Genomic DNA, 23,975 nt, shown 5'->3' with positions numbered 1-23,975 from the left:
CTCCTCACACAGCTCCATCCATGTTCCTCCCCACACAGCTCCGTCCATGTTTCTCCTCACACAGCTCCGTCCATGTCCCTTCTCACACAGCTCCGTCCATGTCCCTCCTCACACAGCTCCGGCCATGTTTCTCCTCACACAGCTCCGTCCATGTTCCTCCCCACACAGCTCCATTCATGTTCCCCTCACACAGCTCCGTCCATGTTCCTCCCCACACAGCTCCGTCCATGTCCCTCCCCACACAGCTCCGTCCATGTTCCTCCTCACACAGCTCTGTCCATGTTCCTCCCCACACAGCTCTGTCCATGTCCCTCCCCACACAGCTCCGTCCATGTTCCTCCTCACACAGCTCCGTCCATGTTCCCCTCACACAGCTCCGTCCATGTTCCTCCCCACACAGCTCCGTCCATGTCCCTCCCCACACAGCTCCGTCCATGTTCCTCCTCACACAGCTCCGTCCATGTTCCCCTCACACAGCTCCGTCCATGTCACTCCTCACACAGCTCCGTCCATGTTCCTCCCCACACAGCTCCGTCCATGTTCCTCCTCACACAGCTCCATCCATGTCACTCCTCACACAGCTCCGTCCATGTTCCTCTTCAGTCAGCCCTGTGTTCAAGCCAGCCATGAAATAAGTTCTTTATTTCGCTCTAGTGTTCTGATTTTGTTTTTACCATGACCAGAGGAATCTTCAGTTCCAGCCATGTGACTTCTCAGGCCGGGTCATCCAAGCTGGGTAACATACTTTGGATATGGGTTGATGCAGTCCCTGAATCCGGGGAATTGGGGAGGATATATTTTAGAAGTTCTGCCTGACTCATATGGCCTAGGAGTTGAAATTATAATCCCCAAACCCTAACAGGATGGTTTTCTAGGCTGTTTGAATTCTCTGAAAAAAGGACAAAGAGGAAGTCAGGTGAGGGGTATCCATGGTGGACATCACAGTCTCTAGGATGGACTTCACAGGGACCTCAGCTGTGAGCCTGTGGGGCTTTCAAGGACTCGGGCTGAAGAAGGTGCTTACAGTGCCAACCAGATCACATCGCAGCTCCTTCCTGTATGACCCAGACCCACCATGGAACTTGGTGATTGTTTCTGAGTTCTGGTCAAAGGCAAAACAGAAACAGGTAGTCCCAACCATAGCTTAATCTTGACCAAGAATCAATCAACCTTTGTGTCTGTCTGTCTCTGTCTTTCTCTCTGTCTCTCTCTGTCTCTCTGTCTGTGTCTGTCCGTCTCTCTCTCTCTCTCTCTCTCTCTCTCTGTTGCAGGGATGTTTAGGTCAGACTATGACATGAAATGTCCCCAGTGCTTTCCAGGGAAGAAGCATTTCCTGCTGCCAAGCCTGCTCAGGCAGGCCTCCCAGGGGCTGTCTCCTTTGTGCCAGTCTGTGAGGGAACCCATGGACCACAGTAAATTATCTGTGTTTAGAAAAAATAGCAGAGGATGAAGGGAGAGACTGCATCCTTTTAAAACGGCATCTCTAAGAACTACAACGACGGAGTTGATTATCAGGTGTCCGCTGTTGGCTCGGGCCCTGGGATGGGAGTGGGAGAGGGTATTGATTGACCAAATGGCTCTTTAAACACCAGCTATGTTTGCCCTCATGCCTCATAAGCAGGCAGCTCTTCTCTGTCTCCATACTTATTGGATTTCAGATGGCAGTGCATACAAATACTGCTTCTGCTGGGTAAACATTAGGCTTGTGATTGGTTGGGAGACCTCGGAAGAGGTCTGTCAACTGGAAGGGCTGCACAGCAATCTCGACTGTGATGCCCAAGCCCGTCTGGACTGGGAACACGCCCTCCTATGTCCACAGATTTTCACCCTCACTCCTCCTGAAGTGAGCATCTACAGTGGGGTCAAACATGGGGGACAGAGAGCAATGGCCGTGGTTGCCCAGTCTTTCTAGTCTACAGGTTTGTGTGCACTCCGACTTGAGCAGCCTCGACCTTGTTGTAGTTATACTGAGCCTATTTTCACTCCCTTCCCTGTGCCTTCCATCGCCAAGATAGCCGCAGGAATGATATTTGCTTTAATGGTGGTGGTGGTGATGATGTTGATGGTAATGATGATCATGGTCAGAGATGCTATTAATTGAAGGTTTCCTACCTCAAAGGCATCTGCTAACCTCGTGACACATGCTGTCTTGATTCTCATTGTGGAGACGGGCTCGTGTCCCCGCAGGTTGGAAGTAGAACTTAGACACACAGCAGGCACCATCGTGTTCTGGAACAGGCATGTGGGGCCTGGGTTGTAAACCATATATGCTTTATAGATAAAATCTTGCTCCTCCAAATAGCTGTATTGGGGCTTACAGTCCCAGCAAGTCCCAGGCCTCCTCCTCTTTAGTTGTACAAACTACAAGCATGTTTGGATGCCATGTGCCCAGTTAGGTGGGTAGAGAGAGTATGGTGAGGAGTTGGCATTGGGGGAACCATAGGATTAGAGCTGGGTTGTCTCCCTAAAGCCCCTCCCACTTCCCAGCCAGAATGGATTCCTTCATATCCTAGTTCACTCCTAGCTAGGGAGTACCCCTGTTTGCCCCACCCCCTAAGCCTTGCCTTTATTTTATTTCTTCTGAATCATCCCCTGCAGAGATCAGAGAAATAGGAGCTCAGGACTAAAAGCATAGAGCAGGAGACACAAGAGGTCCAAGGGGATTTGGAGACAGGAGACAGGGCTCTGGGATATGATATGTTGCTGCACAAGGGTAACGCTATTGAAGGCCAGCTGGACCATGGGATGGAGCAGCCTCAGGGATCCCCTGATGCTCACGCCTGCCCCAAGTGCAGGGAAAGGAGAGCCCAGTGGACCCTCTGTGGACTCGGAACCTCCTGAGTGAGATGAGGCTCCATCCTGTCCCTTGCTTTTCCACGAGGCTCCCTCTCACCTCCTGGTGAGGTTAGGGCCCTCATGTGGCGTAGGACTCTAGTGTCTCTTCACCCAGACCCTTCTGGGCAGCTGTCCTCTTGGCCAACCACCTGCTGCCTTTTGCCATTGTCACTAGGTGAGAATCTTCAGGCCAGATGCTGGTGACTGCTTTCTCCTCGCTAGCCCACTTGCTGCTGCAGGATGGTCTGAACTTGGATAAATGTGAGCCTGAGACTGATGGCGGCCACCATACATGGCCTCTCAGCAGCAGCACCTCATCCCTGCCTCTGTGGTTCAACCAAGGTCTGCTCCTCAGATTTCCCCTTTGCTTCATACCTGAACGGGGAAGTCAGTGTCAGCGAGATGCTGTTCTGAGCAGAAGCCACCTGTGGCCATTTCTAGGGTCTCCTGCCCCAGAACAAGCAATTAGACCCAGAACATGTGTATCGTGCGAGTAAGAGAGATAGTTTATTAAGAGAGGAAGGGCCAGTGCTGGAGAAAGGCCAAAGGTTCAGTGATGCTTATGTGGGGGTGGGGTGGGGTAGATGGGGACATTTATGCACATTTATGCAGTGTGCACTTGTCTGCACATCTTCTGTTTCTGGTTGCCTTGGTTAAGAGGGATCATTATCTGTCTATCTACCTAGATTTCTTTTATGTTGTGACAGTTAGTGCTTGAATCACCTGGGAGATGGGGCTCTTGACATGCCAATGAGTGATCATCTTGATTCCATTAAGTGATGTGGGAAGACCTGTGTAATTATGGGTGGGAGCACTCCCTGGGCAAAGGATCCTGGACTGTCTAAAGTGGGGAAAGTGAGCGGGCACCAGGTTGCATGTATTCGCTGCTCCGTTCCTGATGATGGATGCCATGTGAACAGCTTCCTCAGGCTCCCGCACCTCCCCGCCATCATGGACCATACTCTGCAGCTGTGAGCCAGCCACACCATTTCTCTCTTAAGTTGTGTTGGTCAGAGTAACCTCATCATGGCAATGGGAAGAGACACTGAGAAGGACACATTAGTGCTGATGTCCCTCTCTCCCCCATGCTCTGGCTTCTGAGTGCTGTGGCTTCTAAGGGGTTCTCCTATGCCTGTTTCCAGGTCCTAATAAGGCAGTAGTGCAAATGCCAAAGACAGGGAGTGGGAATAAGAAAATCAGAAAGAAAGCTACAAGGAAGGAATCTGGCTGCTGCCTCAGAGTGAAAACCCAGGTCGTCCTGGGGACGGATGAGACCTTATATATCCATCATTTAACCCCTGGCTTGCTTATTACTTGCCCTCATTTATTCTGGGAATGCTGGGTTTTAACTGCCGGAAGATGAAAGGCTAAGTGTGGGGGCTAAAGCTAACTCGTGTGACCCTTGTTGGCAGGCTCTGTTTTAAGTGCATGGAATGGGGAGTTTGCATTGGACTGTGCTGGCCTTTCTCTCAGGTACCAACTCCCAGGCTCACGGTCTCTGTTTCCCTATAGAGGAAATGAACTCTGTATATTTTCAGATGAATCCGTGGCCCTGAAGACAGTATTGTATAGACTGGGGTGTATCCTTTGCTTTCCCTTCTATGAAACCCAGGCCCTCAATACTACATAATCTTTTAAAAATTAATGATAAAATCAACATTCTCTTTGATGACTAATCATTCTTAGCATTCAATCCTTCTCCTAGTAACCAAGGAGATAAGTGTGTCTTCTCCTGGATTGTTTCCTGTGTATTAACACATGTGTCTTAAAAAGGTATATGTGGCTGGATGCATAGAAAACCTAGAGGTGCAGGTAGAGAAAACAGAGAGGAGGAGGGGCCAGGAACATAGTGACACATTGTTCTCACCTCAGTTTCCTGGTGTCCACTTCCAGGTAGCAGAAAGTAGTAACTCTGTCCCCAAGAGATGTCTGGTGTTTTTCCAGGATCATCCTCATTTGGAAAAGGCGTTTTTACTAGCACGCTCTGCTCACATGAAAGCCTGGCTTTGGCTGTGGCTTGCTTACCCTGGCTTACCCTGCACTTTGGTCTTATTTGTCTTACGCCCCCTCTGCTTCTCGCTGGTCCTTTCTCACAGAGGCCCAGGTCCTTCTCTCAGTGACTCACTCAGATGGATCCTGTCTTCTGTTGCCTTCTCCCATCACTGCACTGTGTCTCCCATGGGGTAGCAGTTGGTTATCTTTTCTCTGGACTTAGAAACTTAGAGGCAGATGGGCAGATGGATGTTGGACAGGTGAATGGCCCAGTCCAAATCCCACAGTTTGATGAACACAGGTTGAAATGGCAGGGTCAGGGACATCAACAGCAGAACTTACTTTATGCTCAGAGTTGTCAGCTCTTGAGGTATCAAGACAGAGGCCTCTGTCTGTCTGGGTCCTTCCTACTTGGTAAGCCTCCCCCTTTCTTCCTTTTACTTCCGTGGCATCTTGGCATCATTCCATCCTTGCTGTCACCCCAAACTCTTTTGTTCCCCCTTGAGACAGTGTTTCTCTGTGTAGCCTTGGCTGTCCTGGACGCGCTTTGTAGACCAGGCTGGCCTCGAACTCAGAGATCCTCCTGCCTCTGCCTCCCGAGTGCTGGGATTAAAGGTGTGCACCACCTTGATGGCTCCCGAACTATTATTGATAGTTCAGTTCCTCTGGCATGTGATGCTAACCCCACTGTGCACTCTCATGTCCCAAATTTCAATTTCTTTCCCACTTTATACAACAGGGTGATTATCTAATTCATACTATCAACAACAGAGAGTTTTCTGCCTGGTTTTTTAGCATTTGAGAAGGATTTTATTGCTTCATTTAAATCCTCTGCCCCCCTGGAGGTCATCAGTTCTCAGCTGTGAGGTAGCTAATGGGACTAGAGGCCCAGTGGAGCTGTGAATCTAAATGCTAACTGACTCATCAGCAACCGCAAATGGCCCTATTAGCCCCGCTTTTGTAACTCTAGGCTGATTTGTTTCCATCACACTAATCACCAAGCTTGTGCCTGGGAACTACCCCTTCCATCAGCATCATCCTCACTTGGGGGTCAGCCTTGTCGGAGGACCAAGGTCTTTGGTTCACGTCTTCCGAGATAGGCTTGGATTATACCTGGGTTCATTATAGACCGTGCATCACGCACAGAAAATGCATGTGTGTTCAGAAATGGTATCACACCCTAGACCACCTTTGGATTCATGTAGGTCTTGGAAGCTCTTACCTTCCTGGACTCATTTATTCCTAAAAATACCACAAACCATACATTACACTTGTGTTGGTATAGAGATGAATGTGATGTTGGAATTCCAGTTGGTAGGGTGTGCTACAGGTACAAAAGTAACTTTTATTCACCTGATGTAATTGTCCTCTTGGAGGCTTACTGCTGAATAAGCTCACCCTTTTTAGCTCTTTCTGAACTCTGGCTGTCTGGTTTGACTCAGCCATTCTGGCTCAAAACTCATTTCCAAGCTAACTGGTTTAAACTGGCTTCTTTCAGCTTCTGACTAAATTGCTCTGCTTGGTCTCAAACTAACTCCAGCAATCTGTCCTAATCTCCTGGCTCCTTCTCATTCTCTGGCTCCTTCACCTGTCTTCACCTGTGTCTAGCTTGTTCTCTCTGCAGCATGTCTCTGTAAAACTGTCCTGGTAAAAACTGCCTCTCAGCTCCACCAACTGAACTGCCACGAACTCAGCTCCACCATGCTGCCTTTCAACCGAGTCCCAGCTCTCAGAACTCTCTCCCTGCACTCCTCCTAAATCACTTCTTTCCTGTGCTATTCTTGTGAGAGTTGGGTGTATCCTATCCTGTCATGTATTTTTCTGATTTGTTACTTTGTCTGTGTCCCTCAATTAGACACCAGTGTTTGGGATTAAAGGTATGGCATGCTTGCATTCCACCCAGATCACGAAGACCTAGAAGGTCTTTGGATGTGATCAGAGCAGCCATGTTGCTGGATTAAAATTCCTCTACACACAGGGACTTCATTGGGTACCTGACTTTCTTCCTTTTTCTTTTTCTTTTTTGACAATTATTTTTATTTTATTTTTCTATGTTCTATAAAAAGGGAGATGGAAAATTATACCTCATGAGGAATCAAATAAAGCAATTAATAAGAACTGTCTTTAGAAAACCTACCTATATATAAATAGTCAAAAACTTCATAGTATTTAAACATATCTAAAGCATTAAATTATGTCTAAAAGCAAAGGCACAAAAATCACAATGATCAACAGTATTAGATACCGAAAAATGAAAATTAAAATCACAATGAGACACAACTTCAAAATCAAGTGGCTGTTGCCACGATTGTTATCAATTTTCTACCTGACAGAATCTATAATCACTTGACTGATAGGCCTCAGGTCATGACAGGCTTGTGGTATTGATCCAGTTGGAAAGATTCAGTCAGCTTTGGTGGCACCCTCCCATGGGTGGGGGATTCTTGACTGTAGTAATGGATGAAGGGTGCTGACCGCATGTATTAGCCCTTCCCTGTTACTTGATTGTGAATGAGATGTGACCAGCTGCTTCAAACTTCCCAGCTGAAGCCATGAGCCAAAATAGCTCCTTTCTCCTTTATTTTTAAATTTTTATTATAATTTATTCACACTGTATCCCAGTTGTAATCCCCTCCTTCTTGTCTTCCTGTTCCCACCCTCCCCCGCCTCTTCTGACCTGTTCCCCTCCCCTAGACCTCTGACAGGTGGAGTTCTCCTCCCCCACTGTCTGACCACAGCCTATCAGGTGTCATCTGGATAGCCTGCTTCCCCTTACTCTGTGTGCCCACAGGGCCTCTCTGCCAAAGGGCAGTGACCAAATCATGGGCATCAGAGTTGCTGTCAGGTGCAGTCCTCTGCCTCCCCCCTACCCTTCCCCACTCCCCAGCCTTCCCTACGTGGAGAATGAGCTGTCCATCGGCTACATCTGAACAGGGGGTCTAGGTTCTATACTTGACATGTCCTTGGTGGTGCATCTGTTTCTGCAGGGCCCCCTGGGTTCAGATCAACCAGCCTTGATGGTCTCCTTTGATTGAGGGACATCTAGGCTGTTTCCAGGTTCTGGCTGCTATGAACATGGTTGAGCAAATGTCCTTATTGTTGGTGGAGCATCTTTCTGGTATATGCCCAAGAGTGGTATAGCTGGGTCCCAGTTTTCTGAGAAAGCGCCAGATTGATTTCCAAAGGGGTTGTACAAGTTTGCGCTTCCACAAGCAATGGAGGAGTGCTCCTCTTTCTCCCCATCCTCACCAGCATGTGCTGTCACTTGAATTTTTGATCTTAGCCATTCTGATGGGTGTAAGATGGACTCTCAGAGTCACTTTGCTTTACATTTCCCTGATGATATGCTCACTTCAGCAGCACATATACTAAAATTGGAATGATACGGAGAAGATTAGCTCCTGTGCAAGGATAACACACATCCCCTGATGACTAAGGACCTTGAGCACTTCTTTAAGGGTTTCTTGGCCATTCGATAGTCCTCTGTTGAGAATTCTCTGTTTAGCTCAATACCACATTTTTTAATTGAGTTGTTTGGTTTGGTGGTGTTTAATTTCCTGAGTTCTTTATATATTTTGGATATTAGCCCTTTGTTGGATGTAGGGCTGGTGAAGATCTTTTCCCAGTCTGTAGGCTGTCGCTTTGTTCTGTTGACAGTGTCTCCTGCCTTACAGAAGCTTCTCAGCCTCATGAAGTCTCATTTATTAATTGTTGACCTTAGAGCCTGAGCTGTTGGTGTTCTGTTCAGGAAGTTATCTACTATGCCAATGAGTTCAAGGCTCTTCCCCACCTTTTCTTCTAACAGATTTAGTGTGCCTGGTTTTATGTTGAGGTCTTTAATTCACTTGGATTTTAATTTGCCCCGGGTACTCTGCTTTCTTATAGCATTTCTTTGAATTTAAACTCCAGTGAAACCAATCCCAGGAATCTCAGGGAAGAGTTTTGTGTGACAGGCATGATTGTGGGCGAAGTTCTCACCTGGCTCAGAGTTGCCAACCTGGGAATTTACTCCCACGAGATGATCAGACAATTTCCACATGACCCTTCAGTTAACATAAGCCCATAGACAAACCCTTAGACTAGGGACTGGCTCTGTTTTGGGGCCTAGGAAATTTTAACGGAGACTCCTAACTAAGTGGCCATTGCTGTGACTCGCCCATGGAGGAGGCCACATGGCTAGAGCCCACCCTTTACCTGCAAGGAACTGAATTCATCCAGCAGCCACTCTCTGAAAGAAGACTTTGAACCTCTGATGGGGCCCCAGCTTCCACCCCAGCCTTGATTTCAGCTCAGGAGGCTCTGAGTAGCCAGCCCATCGCTGGACTTCCCAGCCATGAAGACGGGAAAGGGCCTTCTCCAAACATGCTGCATTTCTGGCAGCTTGCTGTTCATCAGGAGGAACCTCACATTGTCTCCATTTGATGCTATGCTTTGGAGTTTAGGCATAAAAGAAAGAGGGGAAGATGGCAGTCCCCACATCCCCACGCGGGAAGCAGAAAAACATCCCTTGGAAGTGAGCTGCTTCAATATTGCCAAGTCCTCATCAAGCTCAGATAAGCTGAATAATTAACTCTGCTCCAAGCAGAGAGAGGCCATGGATAAAGTCCTATTCCGTTAAAAAGAAATCAGATAGGTTTTTCAAAGCCCCAGCCTTCCCTTTGAAGTGATCCCCATGCCGTTCACACAGTTTCCATAGTGCCAGACTGCAAAGGCTTCCTTCTGCCCATACAGCCAATTTCTTCCTCCCTGCCCTCTGGTCACCTGATGGTCCATCTTCTCCGTAAGGCTTGGTTTGAGCTGTTTACCCCGGTGAGCAGCTCCTTTGGTGAAGCTGTGTCTCCGCCTGGGAGGTACCAGTTATCAGGAGGCAGAGAAGCTGTTTTCAGAGAGAATTGGAGGTTTCAGAGTCTAGTGATTAAGACCCTGTGGATGCGATGTTGAGAAGGCAGGCGGAGGCTGTGGAGGCTAGGCAGCGACCCGAGGCTTGACAAAGACTTGACTGTGAGGATGAGAAGAAGTCACTGTGGCATGCAGGCCTCCTAACACCAAGTGCTAGGCCATGTCCGGCTTCCAGAAGCTCATCCTTTTCCTCCGCCAGAAGATTTTTGGGAACCATTATGCGTACTAACCCTGACATGCAGCAGGATCCAATGCTGAAGCCCTCCTGGCATGTTTGCAGTTCCAGTCTTTCTCTCCTGGCCTTTTACTGTTTGTCTTTAACTGTCCAGAAGCTGGATTCCTTTAGTGAATTGTGGATGCATTAGCACCCCAGTGTGGCGCGAGGGCATCTCCATGCCTGCTGACAATCAAACTCTCTTAGTCTTACTTTCCATGTCAGGCCATCTTTAACAGTAGCAGGGACATACGTCAGCCTTTTCTGTTAGCGTAGAGGTATGGCCTGCAGGCTAGGCTCTTTTTAAACATTTCCCTTTTAAAAATGTGTGTGTGTGTGTGTGTGTGTGTGTGTGTGTGTGTGTGTGCATGTGTGCAAGTGTGTCCATGTGCATGTGTTCATGCATCCTTGTGCGCATGCGTGCGTGTGTGTGTGTGTGTGTGTGTGTGTGTGTGTGTGTGTGTGTGTGTGTGTGTGTGTGTGTGTGTACAATCTGGACCTCTCCTGCCATTTGGGTCTCAGTGATTGAGCTCAGGTTGTCAGGGGTGATGACAAGTGCCTTCACCTGCTTGGCCATCGCTCCTGTTCTCTACTCCAACCTTACGTAAGTGCCTCTTTAAATACCCCATCTCCAGATATGGCTAGGGTTTGATATATAAGGTCTCTCCCTAGCGAGGGGAGGGAGATGCCATCAGTCCAGCTATGTCACTATTGGTCTCAGACAAAATAAGAGAAGCACGTGAGAAAGCAAGCACCCATTGACTAGAGTTTGTGCAGGCAGCTCCATCCCTGATCTTTAGCTGTGGGTTCATGCCACGCCTGTGCCTTTCTAGTCCTATCCATCTCCTCTGCCCCGGCACCTGTAGACATGGCTCCCCAGCTGAGATGAGGGCCTGTGACCAGCTGGGGCTGCCTGTGCGCAGGTATGGTCAGCCTTCCTTTTCTTCTGGTGTCAAGGGATGTCATGAGTGAGTGTCACACCTGTAGAGGCTGGTGGTACGCTGGGTTTTGCCCTTTCTTCTCTGTGGAGCTATGACAAACAGCTGTTCTCCAGCACTGGTGATAGAAAGCCTGGTTTATCTTTCTCTCTCTAAATTGTGGCTGATTTTTTTTTTTTTTTTTAAAGAGTAATTGCCTTCTTGGTTTTCCTAATTTTCAGATAGTTTAGCTAAAAGAGTTATGTTTATAAGCGTGTTTGATAGAGTCTGTCTGCTGAATCATCTTTACAAATGGTGAGCACCGACCTTTGCTTGCTAAAGCAAAGTAAGATTTGAAACTGAAGGTTCCAGCCACCTTTCCCCTCTTAATGAAAGAGGAACAGGTCTAGTGCACAGAGGGTGTTTTTGCTGGGCATTTGTGAGCATTGGGCCTGGAATGGAATTGCTCAGAACACAGTTCCCTATGGTTTCATATGCTGACTAGTGATAGATTTATACATGACTAATTGATGCCTGGTTAAATAGAACCTGTGTTCTTTGCTGTGCAGTTCCATGGAGTTATTGCCTGCTCACGCATAGGTTGTCCTACACTGTAGAATCTCTTCTCTCCGAGCAGCCTATGAAACGGGGAACTCTTGAGAACTCTTGGACAAGGAGAGAATGTGTCATCGGGTTTTTTTCGTCCACACACACAGGTGTGGGTGAAATCTCAGAAGCCCAGAGATTGATAGCTTAAACAGGCCGCTGTTCTAGAGCATAGTAAGCCAGTGACTGGGCCACTGCAGTGTTCAGTCCCTCTGTGTTAGCACGCAATTCAAAGGCAGGGGAGCTTGTATTTTGAGTGGCAGCATAGGGAGGGAAGCAGGGAGGCCCATTGTTCCAAGCTGTAAGACAGCGTTTTTCCTGTCTGACTAATATGTTTATTCATCAAATATAATTAATACATCCCAAGGTCAGTGTAAGTGTGTGCGTGTGTATGTGTGCATTTATAAGCATAAATATGCACAAGTATAAAACTAAGTGTGAGTTGGGCTCATGTTTTGGCTCTTCAACTGTCATAAAATGAAAAAAAGGGGGACAATAAAAATCAGTAAAGTTAAATCAGACAACAATTTCCCCCCTGCTAACGTTAACCACTGGTTGCAAGGCGTCAGTGGCACTGGCTTCCGCAATCAGCTCTCTGGGGTCCCAACAGCTCTATCCCATGCAGATTGCCTCTGCGTGGAATCAGCTCATCCAGCGAAGTTCTAGAATGTGTGGAGACTCCTGCCATCTCTCTGTGTAGAGGAAGTGGCCCGCTCTGGGCTTAGATGGTGTCTGTCTATGAAACTGACCTTTGTGCTCTCTCCGTCTTCCCTCCACAGTCACACACAGTCACAGCACTATGACCCATTCACCCAGACATGCACATGGAAATGAGGCCCGGAAAATCCAGCGGTGGGGTGTCTGGTACTTGTGGTTCTTTAGAATAGCATTGTAATGAAAATATAACGAAAAATACCACAAACCCTGAAATTTGCAGACCTTTGAGGATGTGTCCTGTTTAGGTGGAAGAGGATGGGCTTGCAGGTTTAAACTGGAGCAGCTATCTATAGTCTAGGTCCCCAGGGAGCTGTCGGGGACTCGAGGCCAGGCTCTCATGTTGCATAGCATATCCCCCATGCCTGTGCATATGCCCTGGATGACAAAGTGCCATAGACTCCTCCCCAGTGGCGCTGATGCTCCGAGTCTGTGACAATGCAGGTGCTCCCAATCAGGAGCACTGCAGATTTAGTCATTCTTTCACACGGTCAGGATGCCACTGTCTTGGTTTGGTTCATGGGACGATAGCAACTTTGATTCAAGCAGACATGACAGTTACTTGACACTGCAGGTCACTTTCAAGTTTAACCACAAACCAGCTCAGCCTACCTGCATGGAGGATAGGCAGTCTCACAGACGGTAGCTAGACAGACCTGGACATCAGCTTGCAGACCTCTGTACCATTCCAGACCATCCATCCACCGTTGGCTGAGCCACCACCTGCCTAGAAACACAAGGGAGGTCCAACACACCAGTATCAGAGCCCAATGGGTTGCAAGGCAATAGTAATTGACGGTGGCTTGAAGCTAACAATTGGGTTTGGGGGTTGCTATCTTAGCAATGGGTACCAGAGGCACATATATGTTTTGTGGGAAGATTTTGGGATCTGAGGGCCTCTTGTTAAATGGGCCAGGAAAACCTTGCCTAAGAAGGACTGGAAAGGGCTCAGGCTGGCCTGCTGGGGTGCAATTAATGCTCTCTAGGACGAGGGCTGGCATTAGATGGCAGCCATCAAGTCACTTGTGGTGGTAGAACTGAAAGCAGATTACTTTATTGTACGCAGGTCCTTGCATTCCTTTACTTCTCTGTTGTTTTCAGGGGGAAAAAAAATCACATTTTGAACTGAAAGAAATAGCATACTGATTTGGAAAGCTTCAATGCCCTGCCTCTCTGTCACCCGCACCAGCAGGACATCCAGCTCTTTGAAATCAAAGCAGAGTCACCTACCTAGAATGCCTTTTGGCTATTGCTACAGATCCTCTCAGAGCTGTCCCTTTGTGGAACAGTGTCATGTTTTGAATTCTGTTTGATGGGATTAAATAGGCTTGATTACGAATAGTAATTGATTGGCGTCAGAAACAGGAGAGGGCTTTGTCCCACAGAAGAAATTAATCGCCCATTTATATTGCTTAAGTATAGTCAGAAGTCAGCAATGGGCGGCTTCATTGTGGAACTCGATGCCCAGGTCATCCACCAGGTGGGAGGAAACAGGAGAGATGTGGCCTTGGAGATCCTAGGTTTCCTAGTGAGAAGAGGTCACCTGAGTGGGGAGTGGCCTGTCCTGCATTTTCCAGGAAGGGGAGCAGAGTGGGACCTTTTGGGTGGAGAGTTCCAGGCTGCACAGCCTCGTGAGGTTTTGAGTCTCATACCCGTGGCTGCGTGTGACTGTCCCCCCATGGAAATGGGGAGAGAAGCGTCCAGCTCTCTGCAATTATCCAAAGGGCTGGAGGCGCATTCAAGCCCCCCTTTCCCCTCTCTGCTCCAATCCCACTCCTTCTCTCGTACCCACATCTTCCTTCTCTGGGGTGTGTAGATGGAGATCTCATTGTCTAGTTAATCCCCTCAAGTTAACTGCCTATTGAACAGGATGCGGGGCTCCTGAAAACGGCACTGTGGGGGTATTTTATGCCTGTTGGCAGAGCCTTGTGGTTCTGAGGAGACCAGAGAACACAGAGAGTTGTCATTCTGGTCAGTCGATGGCCGAAGCATACAGATGTCAGGGAAGGACTGAGAGGACCTGCTGCATCCACAGGAGGCTAGATGCGTCCAGAGAGGCTTCCCAGAAGAGTGGAAGAACTCAGAGCTTTAACCCTCCCTTGCTGACTTCTCATTGCATATAGTATCATTGTTGCCATAAGAACGAGAGGCTGAGGCTTTTAGAGATGTGACCTCGTGCCCTGGACAAGGGCAACGAGTTGTCCTTTAGAAGCCATTAGGAACCCCAAATTGTCATTTTCATCTCTATGACCTGACCGTCCCTTAGTGTCTAAGTCAGGTGAGGTGAAAAGGGTATCAGTGATAGAAATCTTAGGGCCTGAGGGAGGACTGTACCCCAAGCCTGTGTGTATGTGCGCCCTCTGCTCTGTGTCCCCATTTGCTTTGAGGATGTGTTCCTCAGCCTCAGCCGATCTGACCCTGGGCAGAAGGCCATGCTGGGCTCCTTTTGAGAGAAAGTCATTTATTATGTAAGTGTCATTCATATTCTAGCTGGTGATCAAGGGCGACATTTAATTTTTTTCCATTATGTGGAATAATTTAAGATTATGTTATCAGTGTCATTTTTATGGCAACTTCTCAGTCATAAAAACAGCATCAATTATTCAGCGTCACCTTGTGTGTCTGGGTTACATGGGGATGGCAGGAGGTAGAGGCTGGGCACGGATGAAGCTAAGCTCAGGTGGGGCTCCAGGCAGGCGGCCCCATGGACCCTTCCTCATCCTTGCCTGCATCCTAGACGACAGAGTTCCTCCTTAGCCCACCAGGGGGCACCAATTAATTCCCTGACCTTTCTCTTGACTCTTCCCCAGAGAGTTCTAAACTCTTCAAGGAAACTCTTTGTCCTGGGGGACTTGGAAGCTCACAGCCCACAGAGTCTAGATTGTATAACAGCCAGGAAAAGGTAAGGAGTCCCCACTGCAAACGCCGTGAGCATGATAGCATGTTGGCTGGTGCGCATGGGCTTGGAAAAGTCAAATCTCACAGACAGCCAGCATCAGAGCCTGGCCAGCGTCTGTCTCTCTCCGTGGAGTCAGTTGTTGGTAGCTTTGAGGGAAGAACAGAGTACAGGCGACTTAAAGCACAGTGAGAGTCACTACTGGGACCTCCTGAGGCCGATGTGTCAGTTTGGTAGGCGGAGTTTCCAGGATGGCAGGGCCTTCCGGGATCTGGTACCCACTCCCATTCATGTAGTTGTGCTTGGCATTTAGTTTGCTGTTTTATCTTCCGCCTGCAGATAAAACAACAGCTGAGAGTGGAAGGTGAAGAATGATGGCAATGCCATCAGCAAGTGAGAAAGGAGTCCCGGGATGCTGCCACCTGAGAGTGACCGTGCCCCTTCCATAGTATTCTATGGCACGTCTGCGTGTGCATGCATGCACATACAGCGCCCCACTACCCCCGCCCCTGTCTGCCCACCATGGGGAGTCTTACTTCACCTCGCTCCTTTGTTTAAGACAGCATCTTATGGGCTGGAGAGATGGCTCAGAGGTTAAGAACACTGTCTGTTCTTCCAAAGGTCCTGAGTTCTATTCCCAGCAACCACATGGTGGCTCACAACCATCTATAGTGAGATCTGGTGCCCTCTTCTGACATGCAGGCACACATGTGGGCAGAATACTTACTGTACAAATAATAAATAAATATTAAAAAAAAAAAAAAAAGACAGCATCTTTTCGTTCATCACTGCACGGGCCAGGGAAACCGGCCTCAGAGTACCCGGAGATTCTTGGCCTCTGCGTCTTCTGTAGGAGAGCAGGGGTTTCAGATGTCTGCACTGCTGCTTTACGTGGGCTTTACGTGGGTGTATCGGGCTCACATAGCAAGCTTTTTATCCATGGAGCCATTTCTCTAAGCATATCAACTCCTGTGGGTGGTCCTGGGCAGTTTCTTCCTCACCTGGGGACACCAAGCCACAGTGAACAGAGTCGGCCTTTACTTCCGGGGGTGCATCCTGCATCCTGAGGCTTTTGTGTTAATGTGAGCACAGGCAGAATCACTTTCCTTGGCCCCACCCCCACCCCGTCTGCCCCTCTCCTCCCCGCCCACCTTCTTTTCATCTCACTGCTCCTTTTCCTCCTTTCTACTTCCTCTGTATTCCTTCTGGAAAAAATGCTATTCCTCTCAACTCCTGTCTCTTTGCAGGAGTGGGTGGAAACTGTCTTGTGTATTGTGGGCCAGACACTGGCCTCAAACCATGCACGGTGAAAGTAATAATAACAACAACAGTAATAATTGTAATTCCACTCACAAGCGTGGAGTCTGCTGACTCTGGAGCCTGGATGCGTGTTGCCTTCCCCCTCCAGCAACCCACTCCTGGCTTTCTGTATAGAGCTGGGTTAGGAGTCGTGGGTGGGAATGCGGGTGGCAGGTAAGCGCAGGGCAGGAGCTTGGAGGGGAGTGAAAAGGAAGTTGCACATCTGGGAAGGAGCCTGTGTATTTTGTACATCGCCATTTGGAAGCTATGAGGTGATACAGAAAGCAAGCCTGAGCTGTCTAAAGCCCTTGAGGTGGGGACAGGGAGGAAGGTGACTCACTCCTCGAATGGTCAGCCAGGCACTCTCAGGGCCATGGCAGAAAGTCAGGAACAGCTGCCCCCAGTCACGTGTGTGTCCTGGAAAGATACACGCTCCCTTTGTCCATCTTGTGGGGCTGCCAGGTTTCAAGGAGGGAGTGTGAATGGAAAACCACTGGAGATAGAATTAGTTAGCCCTGGAACAGAAGGAAGACTGCCACGTCAAGACAGCTACCACAGCACAATGAGAAGGCATGAAGGCCTTTCGCTCTCTGTTCCTGATGCCTCCTGCACATGTTGAGGTGGTGTATATTGAGGACATCTGTATACAGAACTCTGTCACTCTCTCCCATGGACACCAGCTGTGCAGCGAGACAGGGCGGCACAGAACAGCAGTGTTGTCATCCCTTGTCAAGAGCCACCCTGAACCAGAGACAGCCTGTGGTACCTGCCATTCTGTGTATCTGCTGATCTCACTTAAGCCAAGCCCTCCACTCTCAACCATCCTGTTGTGACGGCATTTCATTCTTCATGTGGCCAAATTATATCTACATCACATTTTCTCTCTCCATCATTATACTGACAGGCATATCTTTCCTGTGGTCAGTATGTTACAATAGTTACAAGGCCTCAGCCTTGTAATGTGTGTGATCAAGCACGTGGTGGTAGTGAGGGACAGGCAGGCATGGACACAGGTGTGATATCCTGGTCCTGCTCCGTCTCTCCTCTTGGAGCTGGAGAGATGGCTCTGTGGTTAAGAACATTTGTTGCTCTTGCAGAGGAGCCAGATTCAGTTCCCAGCACCACACGGTGGCTCAAAATTATCCATAACTCCAGTTCCAGGGGGGAACTTCTGCCCTCTTCTGACCTCTGTGGGAACCAGCACCCATGTGGTACGTGGTACACTGGGTACACAGACATACATGCATGCAGGCAAAATACACATGTAAAATAAGATGAATAACATCTAAAGGTGGCTCATTTAATTAAAAAATTTTACTTAGTTGTGTGTGTTTATGTGTGGGGGAGAGAGAGACCAGGAGAGAAATAGAGAGAGATACACATAGAGAGATAGTGAAGAGATACAGAGACAGAGAGATAGAGATACAGAGAGAAAGAGACAAAGAGATTCAAAGAGAGAGAGATACAGAGATACACAGAGAGTGACTGAGAGTGACAAAGAGACAGGAAGAGATACAGACACACACAGACACACACACACAGAGACAGAGAGAGAGAGAGGCAGACAGACAGACAGACAGAGACAGAGAGGGAGACAGAGGCAGGGAGAGCACAGAGGTGCCAATGCAAAGGGCAGTACATGGAGGACAACTTTCAGGAGTGTGTTCTCTCCTCTTACCGTGGAATCTGGGGGTCAAACTCAGGTCTTCATGTGGTCACCCCTTAAGCCATCTTTCTGGCCTTAAAAGGGCAGCTTCTTCGTGCAGTTGGGGGTGACATCTTCCTAGTATACTTCCCCGTGCTCCCTAAAACATGGGCATGAATCAACACAGCCCCCAGAATCTAGGTTAATGGCGTGGTAGAGGGATCTGAGGGCTAAGGGGTTGCCACAATCTGTTTCTGTCTTTTTCTTAAATACCATCTTTGCAGAGAGGACACTCTCTAGACAGTAGTCCAAGGAGCACACACACCTCCATGTTTAATAACGGCAAAGCTTTTCCAAATCACTGAGCACGTGCAGCACCAACAGGGAACAGGGGTGTTGTAACCCTTGGCTGTGACACATTTATGCGTTGACTCATTTTTTTATGTGGCACATGTGTGTATCTATGTGTGGGTGAAGGCACACGTGTGTGCATACATGTATTGAGGCCAGAGGTTGATGCCAGTTGTGTGTCTCCATTATTCTTTGCCTCATTTTCTCAAACAGGGACTCTTCTCTGAAGCTGGGACACCCCGTCCGTCCCTGCCACCAGCTCTCTAAGCTGGTTGACCAATGAGCTCCAGGGATCCACTTGTCGCCACCTCCCCAGAGTAGCGGCTCCCAGGCACCACCGCTGCGCCTGGCTCTCACACGGATGCTTGGGGGCCAAACTGAGTTCCTCATACTTACACAGGGAACACTTTGCCCACTGAGCCACCTTCCCAATCCCTTTCTTCCAAATATTGTCACTATTCAGGTCTCAATTGTTCAATCTGTCATTGATTGGCTTGTTATGGTCTCTCAAAGGAGAAGGGGCGGTTTGCACGGATATGGGGACTGGCTCCTTTCTGTCTTGAGGAGCCGCAGAGCTCATGTAGACAGCTGATGCGTAATTAAAAATGTACCGAGTCGTGAGGGCAGGCAGGCAGCAGTCATGCTAGACAAAGTGACAGAATTCTTTTCTTGGTAGTAACAAGAGCTCCGAGTTCCCAGCGTTAATATGTAATAACACCGAGAGCCGTGAAGTCCCGGTCAGCCTAAATCTTTCAGAAAGCAGGGTTTCTCCACATTAGTGATGTTTTCATTGAGTTGTCGTTTGCTCTGAGGCTGTCCCATAGTGAGGTGCACCAGAAGAACCGCCCACACCCGCGGAGCAGCCAGCGATGCTTATTTCTCAGCATTCTGAGGCCTGGGGGGAGGGGAGGCTAAAGCAACCCTGTTAAAAACCGCTGTCTTATATCAACCCGAATGTCTCCCGAGTTGTGCCTTCCTGACCGGCTTCAGGTGGATGAGCCGCCAGGCTCAGCTTGGTGCACATGGATGCAGTTGCATTTCCCCTGTATGTGATTTCCCGTCACCTCCATTTTTCTCCCCGTTCTTTGTCAAGGAAAGTCAGCTGTTACCCTTTCATGACGAGGCACACCTTTTATTGCTGCAGTGAGCTGTCACATATCAGCGGGAGATGTAGAATTAGAAATAATTAAAGCATATAAACAAACAAAGAGCTTACGCAGCTGAGGCCCACGGCTCATCACACAGACACCAGCTGTCACCTGAGAGGAGTTGAGAGGGGCCTTCAGCAGAGGTGTGGACTGGCTTGCTCAAAGTCTCTCCTCCATCCACGGTTTTGTCCATCTGTGGTGCCAGCCTTGACCATAATGCCAAGAGCCAGGTGCCACTCAGCGTGACTGAGGGGGATTCCAAGATTCAGCATTGAAGTTGGGGACTGTGTGGGACTGGCCAAACAGGGAGTGGGGGCTTCTCCCCATCTTTACAAACAAGATAAAATGGGGCCACTGGTACTCTTGTGAAAGTAACTCCTTAGAAGGTTTGATGTACAAAGAATTAAGACAGTATGGATGCAATGAGTAAACAAGCCAACAAAACCCCTCAAGATGTTAGACACCCCAAAGTGCTTATGATTAACATTTAATTGGAAAGTAATGATGGAATAAAATATCTGACTCTTTAGGCTTTCTTTTTTGTCCTTGATCATCATGGCCACAAGAAAACAAAAAGGTGTGTGTGTGTGTGTGTGTGTGTGTGTGTGTGTGTGTGTGTGTGTGTGTGTAAGGTACAGCTTGGCATGCTTTTTCTGAAGTTCTTGCATGAAAGAAACTCTCTCAAGAAACATTTTGATTTGTATCCCTTTCTTGGCTCCTTGGCTTGCTATTCTATGAACTGCTGTCCGCAGCCATGCCCTCCCCACTGTGATGGACTGAAAGCCTTAAAAACTGTGGGGCAAAAGGAACTCTTCCTCCTCCTCCTCCGGTCTTTTGTCAGGTGTTTTGCTTACAGTGATACAGATGTAACAAATGCAGAAGGTTGGCACCAGGGCTGGGATTGGAATGACTAACCCTGATTATATATTTCTCAAGCCCTTTGGAGCTGGTGAGTGGGAAGAATTTGGAAGCGTTTAGAGATGTGGGCCGCGGATGCCCTAGAAGCTGTAGGCAGAGCTTAATGGGTGATTCTCCCAGACGCTCAGGAGACCAGAATTCCACAAGAAACTCAGACAGTGAAAAATGTGCGCACCGGGTTCCTGATGGGGAAAAGCACGCTACTGAGAGTTGGACTGCAGCCTATTGTAGCAGAGACATTTGTCTACATTTTACATGTGTCCTGAACTTTGTGGGAGGCTGAATTCAAATCAATGGATGGGGCTAGAGAGATGGCTCAGTGTATAAGAGCACGCGCGCGCGCGCGCACACACACACACACACACACACACACACACACACACACACACACACACTGCTCTTACAGAGGACCAGCACCCACTCACAACCATCTGTAACTCCAGCGCAATGGGTATCTGATGCCTCTGGCCTCTGTGGATATCTGTGCATGTACACACACACACACACACACACACCCCGGCGGGGGGGTAATAAAAAGAAAATAAGGAATAATTAACTCGGCAGAGAAGATGCCCAGACAGGTGATGGTATAGTTATTGCATGCCACTTTTAGCCAAGTTTATAGTGAGAATTGTGAACACAAAGTTTAGCAGAAGGATGTGAAAGTATGAAGTCTGACTGGAGAAGGAGTAAGTTGAAAGTTGTGGACAAACAGGGTATACTTTGCAAGGAGATTAGTTATGTAAAAAGAGAAGCCTTTGCACTGGGACAGCTGGATATTGACCAGATGCCAATCACAGCACATTTTAAAGTTAAATCCACAAACTAGTCTAAAAGATTTTTTCTTGTGAAAAGTCAACACAAGGTTTTCCTGTTCATACGGGGCTGTCTAGGGAATTGTTTTCTCAGATTCCTCCACCCAGGCACTTACAGGCCACTAGTTGCTATGGTCAGGGTTGGTCTGGCTATTTAACATGGTAGGCGACTTTGACATTGTCTGTTAGCGTTAGTTTAGCAAAACCAGCCTGTGCGTAATAGACCCACCGTGAGGGTCTCCGAGAAGCTGATGTGTGACTCTGGTAGAGCAAAGCCTGAGCTGCAATCAGACTGTAGGATGCTGGGGATGTCAGGAACATGGGATGTGGACTGGCAAAAGCAACATGTGGGGGATAGTGCCAGAGAGAGACCGTGTGTGTGTGTGTGTGTGTGTGTGTGTGTGTGTGTGTGTGTGTGTGTGTTTGGCGCCATGCAGATGGCTTGGCGCCTTGGCCTTGGTAGTCCAAGGTTATTGTAGTTCACATTAGGACCCTGCGTGCCCTGAACACTAGATGTTGGGCTGTGGGGTCTAGTGTTTTCCCTGATGGCTTTCAGTCTGTCCCTACTAGTCTCCCACTCCTCCATTTTGTATTTGGAATCCTTACCCTGTGTTTTTGTATCTCGGAAGCATGTGCCTTACAATTTGATTTTCCGGAGGTCACAGCTTGAGTTGTCTTAGGTGTCAGAAGGGACTTTGACCTTAAAACTTTTGGGTGCTGTTGAAACCATGACTCTGAGGGTTTTAGAGGGCAGAATGTGTCTTGTTCTGTGAGGTGGACACCATCCTTTTGCAGGCCAGGAACAGAACACATGAGGTGTCCAAGTTTCATGTTGACAAGTGGTGGCCGTGTAGTGGTTGATTGTCCACTGTTGACTGGATTCATTGTAACCTAGGATATTGGTGAGGTTCATTTGTGGTGTCTGTGAAGGTATTTTTGAGAGAAGATTAGCTGGGGTGGGGTGGACCCTTCTGTGTGGGCAGGACCATCTTCTTAGCTTAGGGACTGGATGGAATAAGTAGAGAAAAAAGAACGGCAGGTAAATATGGGCTTGTTTCCTCTCTGCTTCCTGGCTGCTGTGAGGTGAACTGCATTGCTCTGCCGTGCCATTTCTACCCTCATAGACTAATTCAGCTGAATTAGTAAGCAAAATTAGCCTTTCTTCCCTCAGCTTGTTGTCTGGCGTGGCATTCTGTCACAGTGACCAGCAAAGGCGACTGCCTGTGGGATGGATGAGTGACCATTTCATTAGGTTTATTCTAATAGTTCAGGCTCTAAGCCCATTGTGCCGGGTATCCAGCAGGAACTGTGTAGGGGGAGGGGAGGCTGCCACTGGGAGATTGGTGACAACTCCTTAGATCTTGGGTTTTGGAACCTTCAAAGTCATATTTCCCCAAGGCTTGTCATCTTCCTCAGTCTAGCCTGTGAGATCTGGGTCATGCCAGGTCCTCAGCTCTGGTACTCTCAGCAGGACCTGGGTCCTTTGCCCAGATGTCCATGGGTCCTGAGGGTAGGGAGTCCCAAGGACATCGATGTACTGTAGTGAAACTCCTGCTTCTTGTTTCAGGGTGCTGATGACCCCCAGATGGCCCTGGCGCTGAACTTGGAGCCTGCATTGATGAAGAAGTCTGATCCTGACGGCCCCACCATGCAGCTCTTCCCCGAGAGGGAGCTTGCCATCCGGATAGGTAGCGCTGGGCCTCTTTCAGGCAAGCTCTCTGCTGCAGATGCTGAGCTGGGACCAACCCGGGGCTGGTGGGAGGAGAGGAGGGGGTGCCAGGCACTCTGCCTTTCCAGGCTGCTCACCTCAGGGTTCACGGTGGCGCTCTGCCCATGCCCTTTCCCCTCATTTGTTCATGCAAACTCTTGCCCATTGTATAGGCTTTGTTGCATGAGTGTGGACAGGGGTCACTCTGAAGTGGATGGGGATGATTTAAGTTAGAAAGGATGAACATTGGTCCCTCCATATCCCCATCTTTATGTACCTCAAGCGCCCTCTTCATCTGGGGAAACAGTATGCATGTCTGTCTCTTGCCTTGTCTGTGTGGAGCCACAACACTTTAAAGCCACCAGCGGCTATGCGCTGTCCTTTCTGCCAACACTTTCTAGTCTCGGAGGGCTCCTGTCCGTGCTTGGATTCTGCTCTGTGCAGCCCGAGCTCCATGGTTTCTGTTCAGATTCTGCTCTGAATGCATTATTCAGGAAAACCCTTGGATGCCTTCTCTCTGGTTGACCCTCTCTGCCTCCCACAACTTCCCAGCTGAAATATAAGCAGGAAATACAATATCTAATAGGATCTCTAGGTATAGAATGTTAGACACCACAGTTGCCCTCTGCCACCTCTAACACACCTCAGTCATACTCAGCCTGTAATGACCGAGGCCTTGCTGCCATTACCCAGCTCAGGATTGTAGTCAAGGGCTGTCTTCCATCACACTTGTCACTTTTTGTGCCAAGTCCTGAGCGCACAGGCACACAGGCCATCTGTGGTTTTTCACTAGCACTTTTCTTTGCTCAACTCCCATGTGCCCTTGTGAGGATCTTGCAGCCTCCCTCAGAGTTTGTGTAGGGTAGAAAAGTTGGTCTGGCTCTGTTTCCTTGTCTTTTATGCCCAAAGAATTGGAGGTTCAGGAGTGGTTTACAGTAGTGGCTATCAATCAAACAAGGTAAAAACTGGCAAACACACACTTGCACGTGGACACACACACACACACACACACACACAC

The 23,975-nt window shown here is 48.6% G+C and overlaps 1 protein-coding gene and 1 non-coding gene across 2 annotated transcripts in view; both read left to right on the top strand.

Annotated features, from left to right (window-relative positions):
• Positions 1-23,975, top strand: part of Slc39a11 (solute carrier family 39 member 11) — a 407,103-nt gene that overhangs the window by 157,761 nt on the left and 225,367 nt on the right. Inside the window, exon 5 of the mRNA XM_051158984.1 lies at positions 22,817-22,937. Within this exon, the coding sequence (XP_051014941.1) occupies positions 22,817-22,937 (121 nt within the window). The remainder of the gene's footprint in view (positions 1-22,816; positions 22,938-23,975) is intronic.
• LOC127200868 (U6 spliceosomal RNA) lies at positions 8,172-8,282 on the top strand. The gene has a single exon (XR_007832092.1). It is a non-coding gene; the product is annotated as a U6 spliceosomal RNA (small nuclear RNA).

This window comes from Acomys russatus, chromosome 16 (genome assembly GCF_903995435.1).
Source record: "Acomys russatus chromosome 16, mAcoRus1.1, whole genome shotgun sequence".
In the NCBI taxonomy this organism is placed as follows: domain Eukaryota; kingdom Metazoa; phylum Chordata; class Mammalia; order Rodentia; family Muridae; genus Acomys; species Acomys russatus.
Note: the sequence above shows the minus strand (reverse complement) of the source record. Positions and strands in the feature narration are given on the sequence as shown.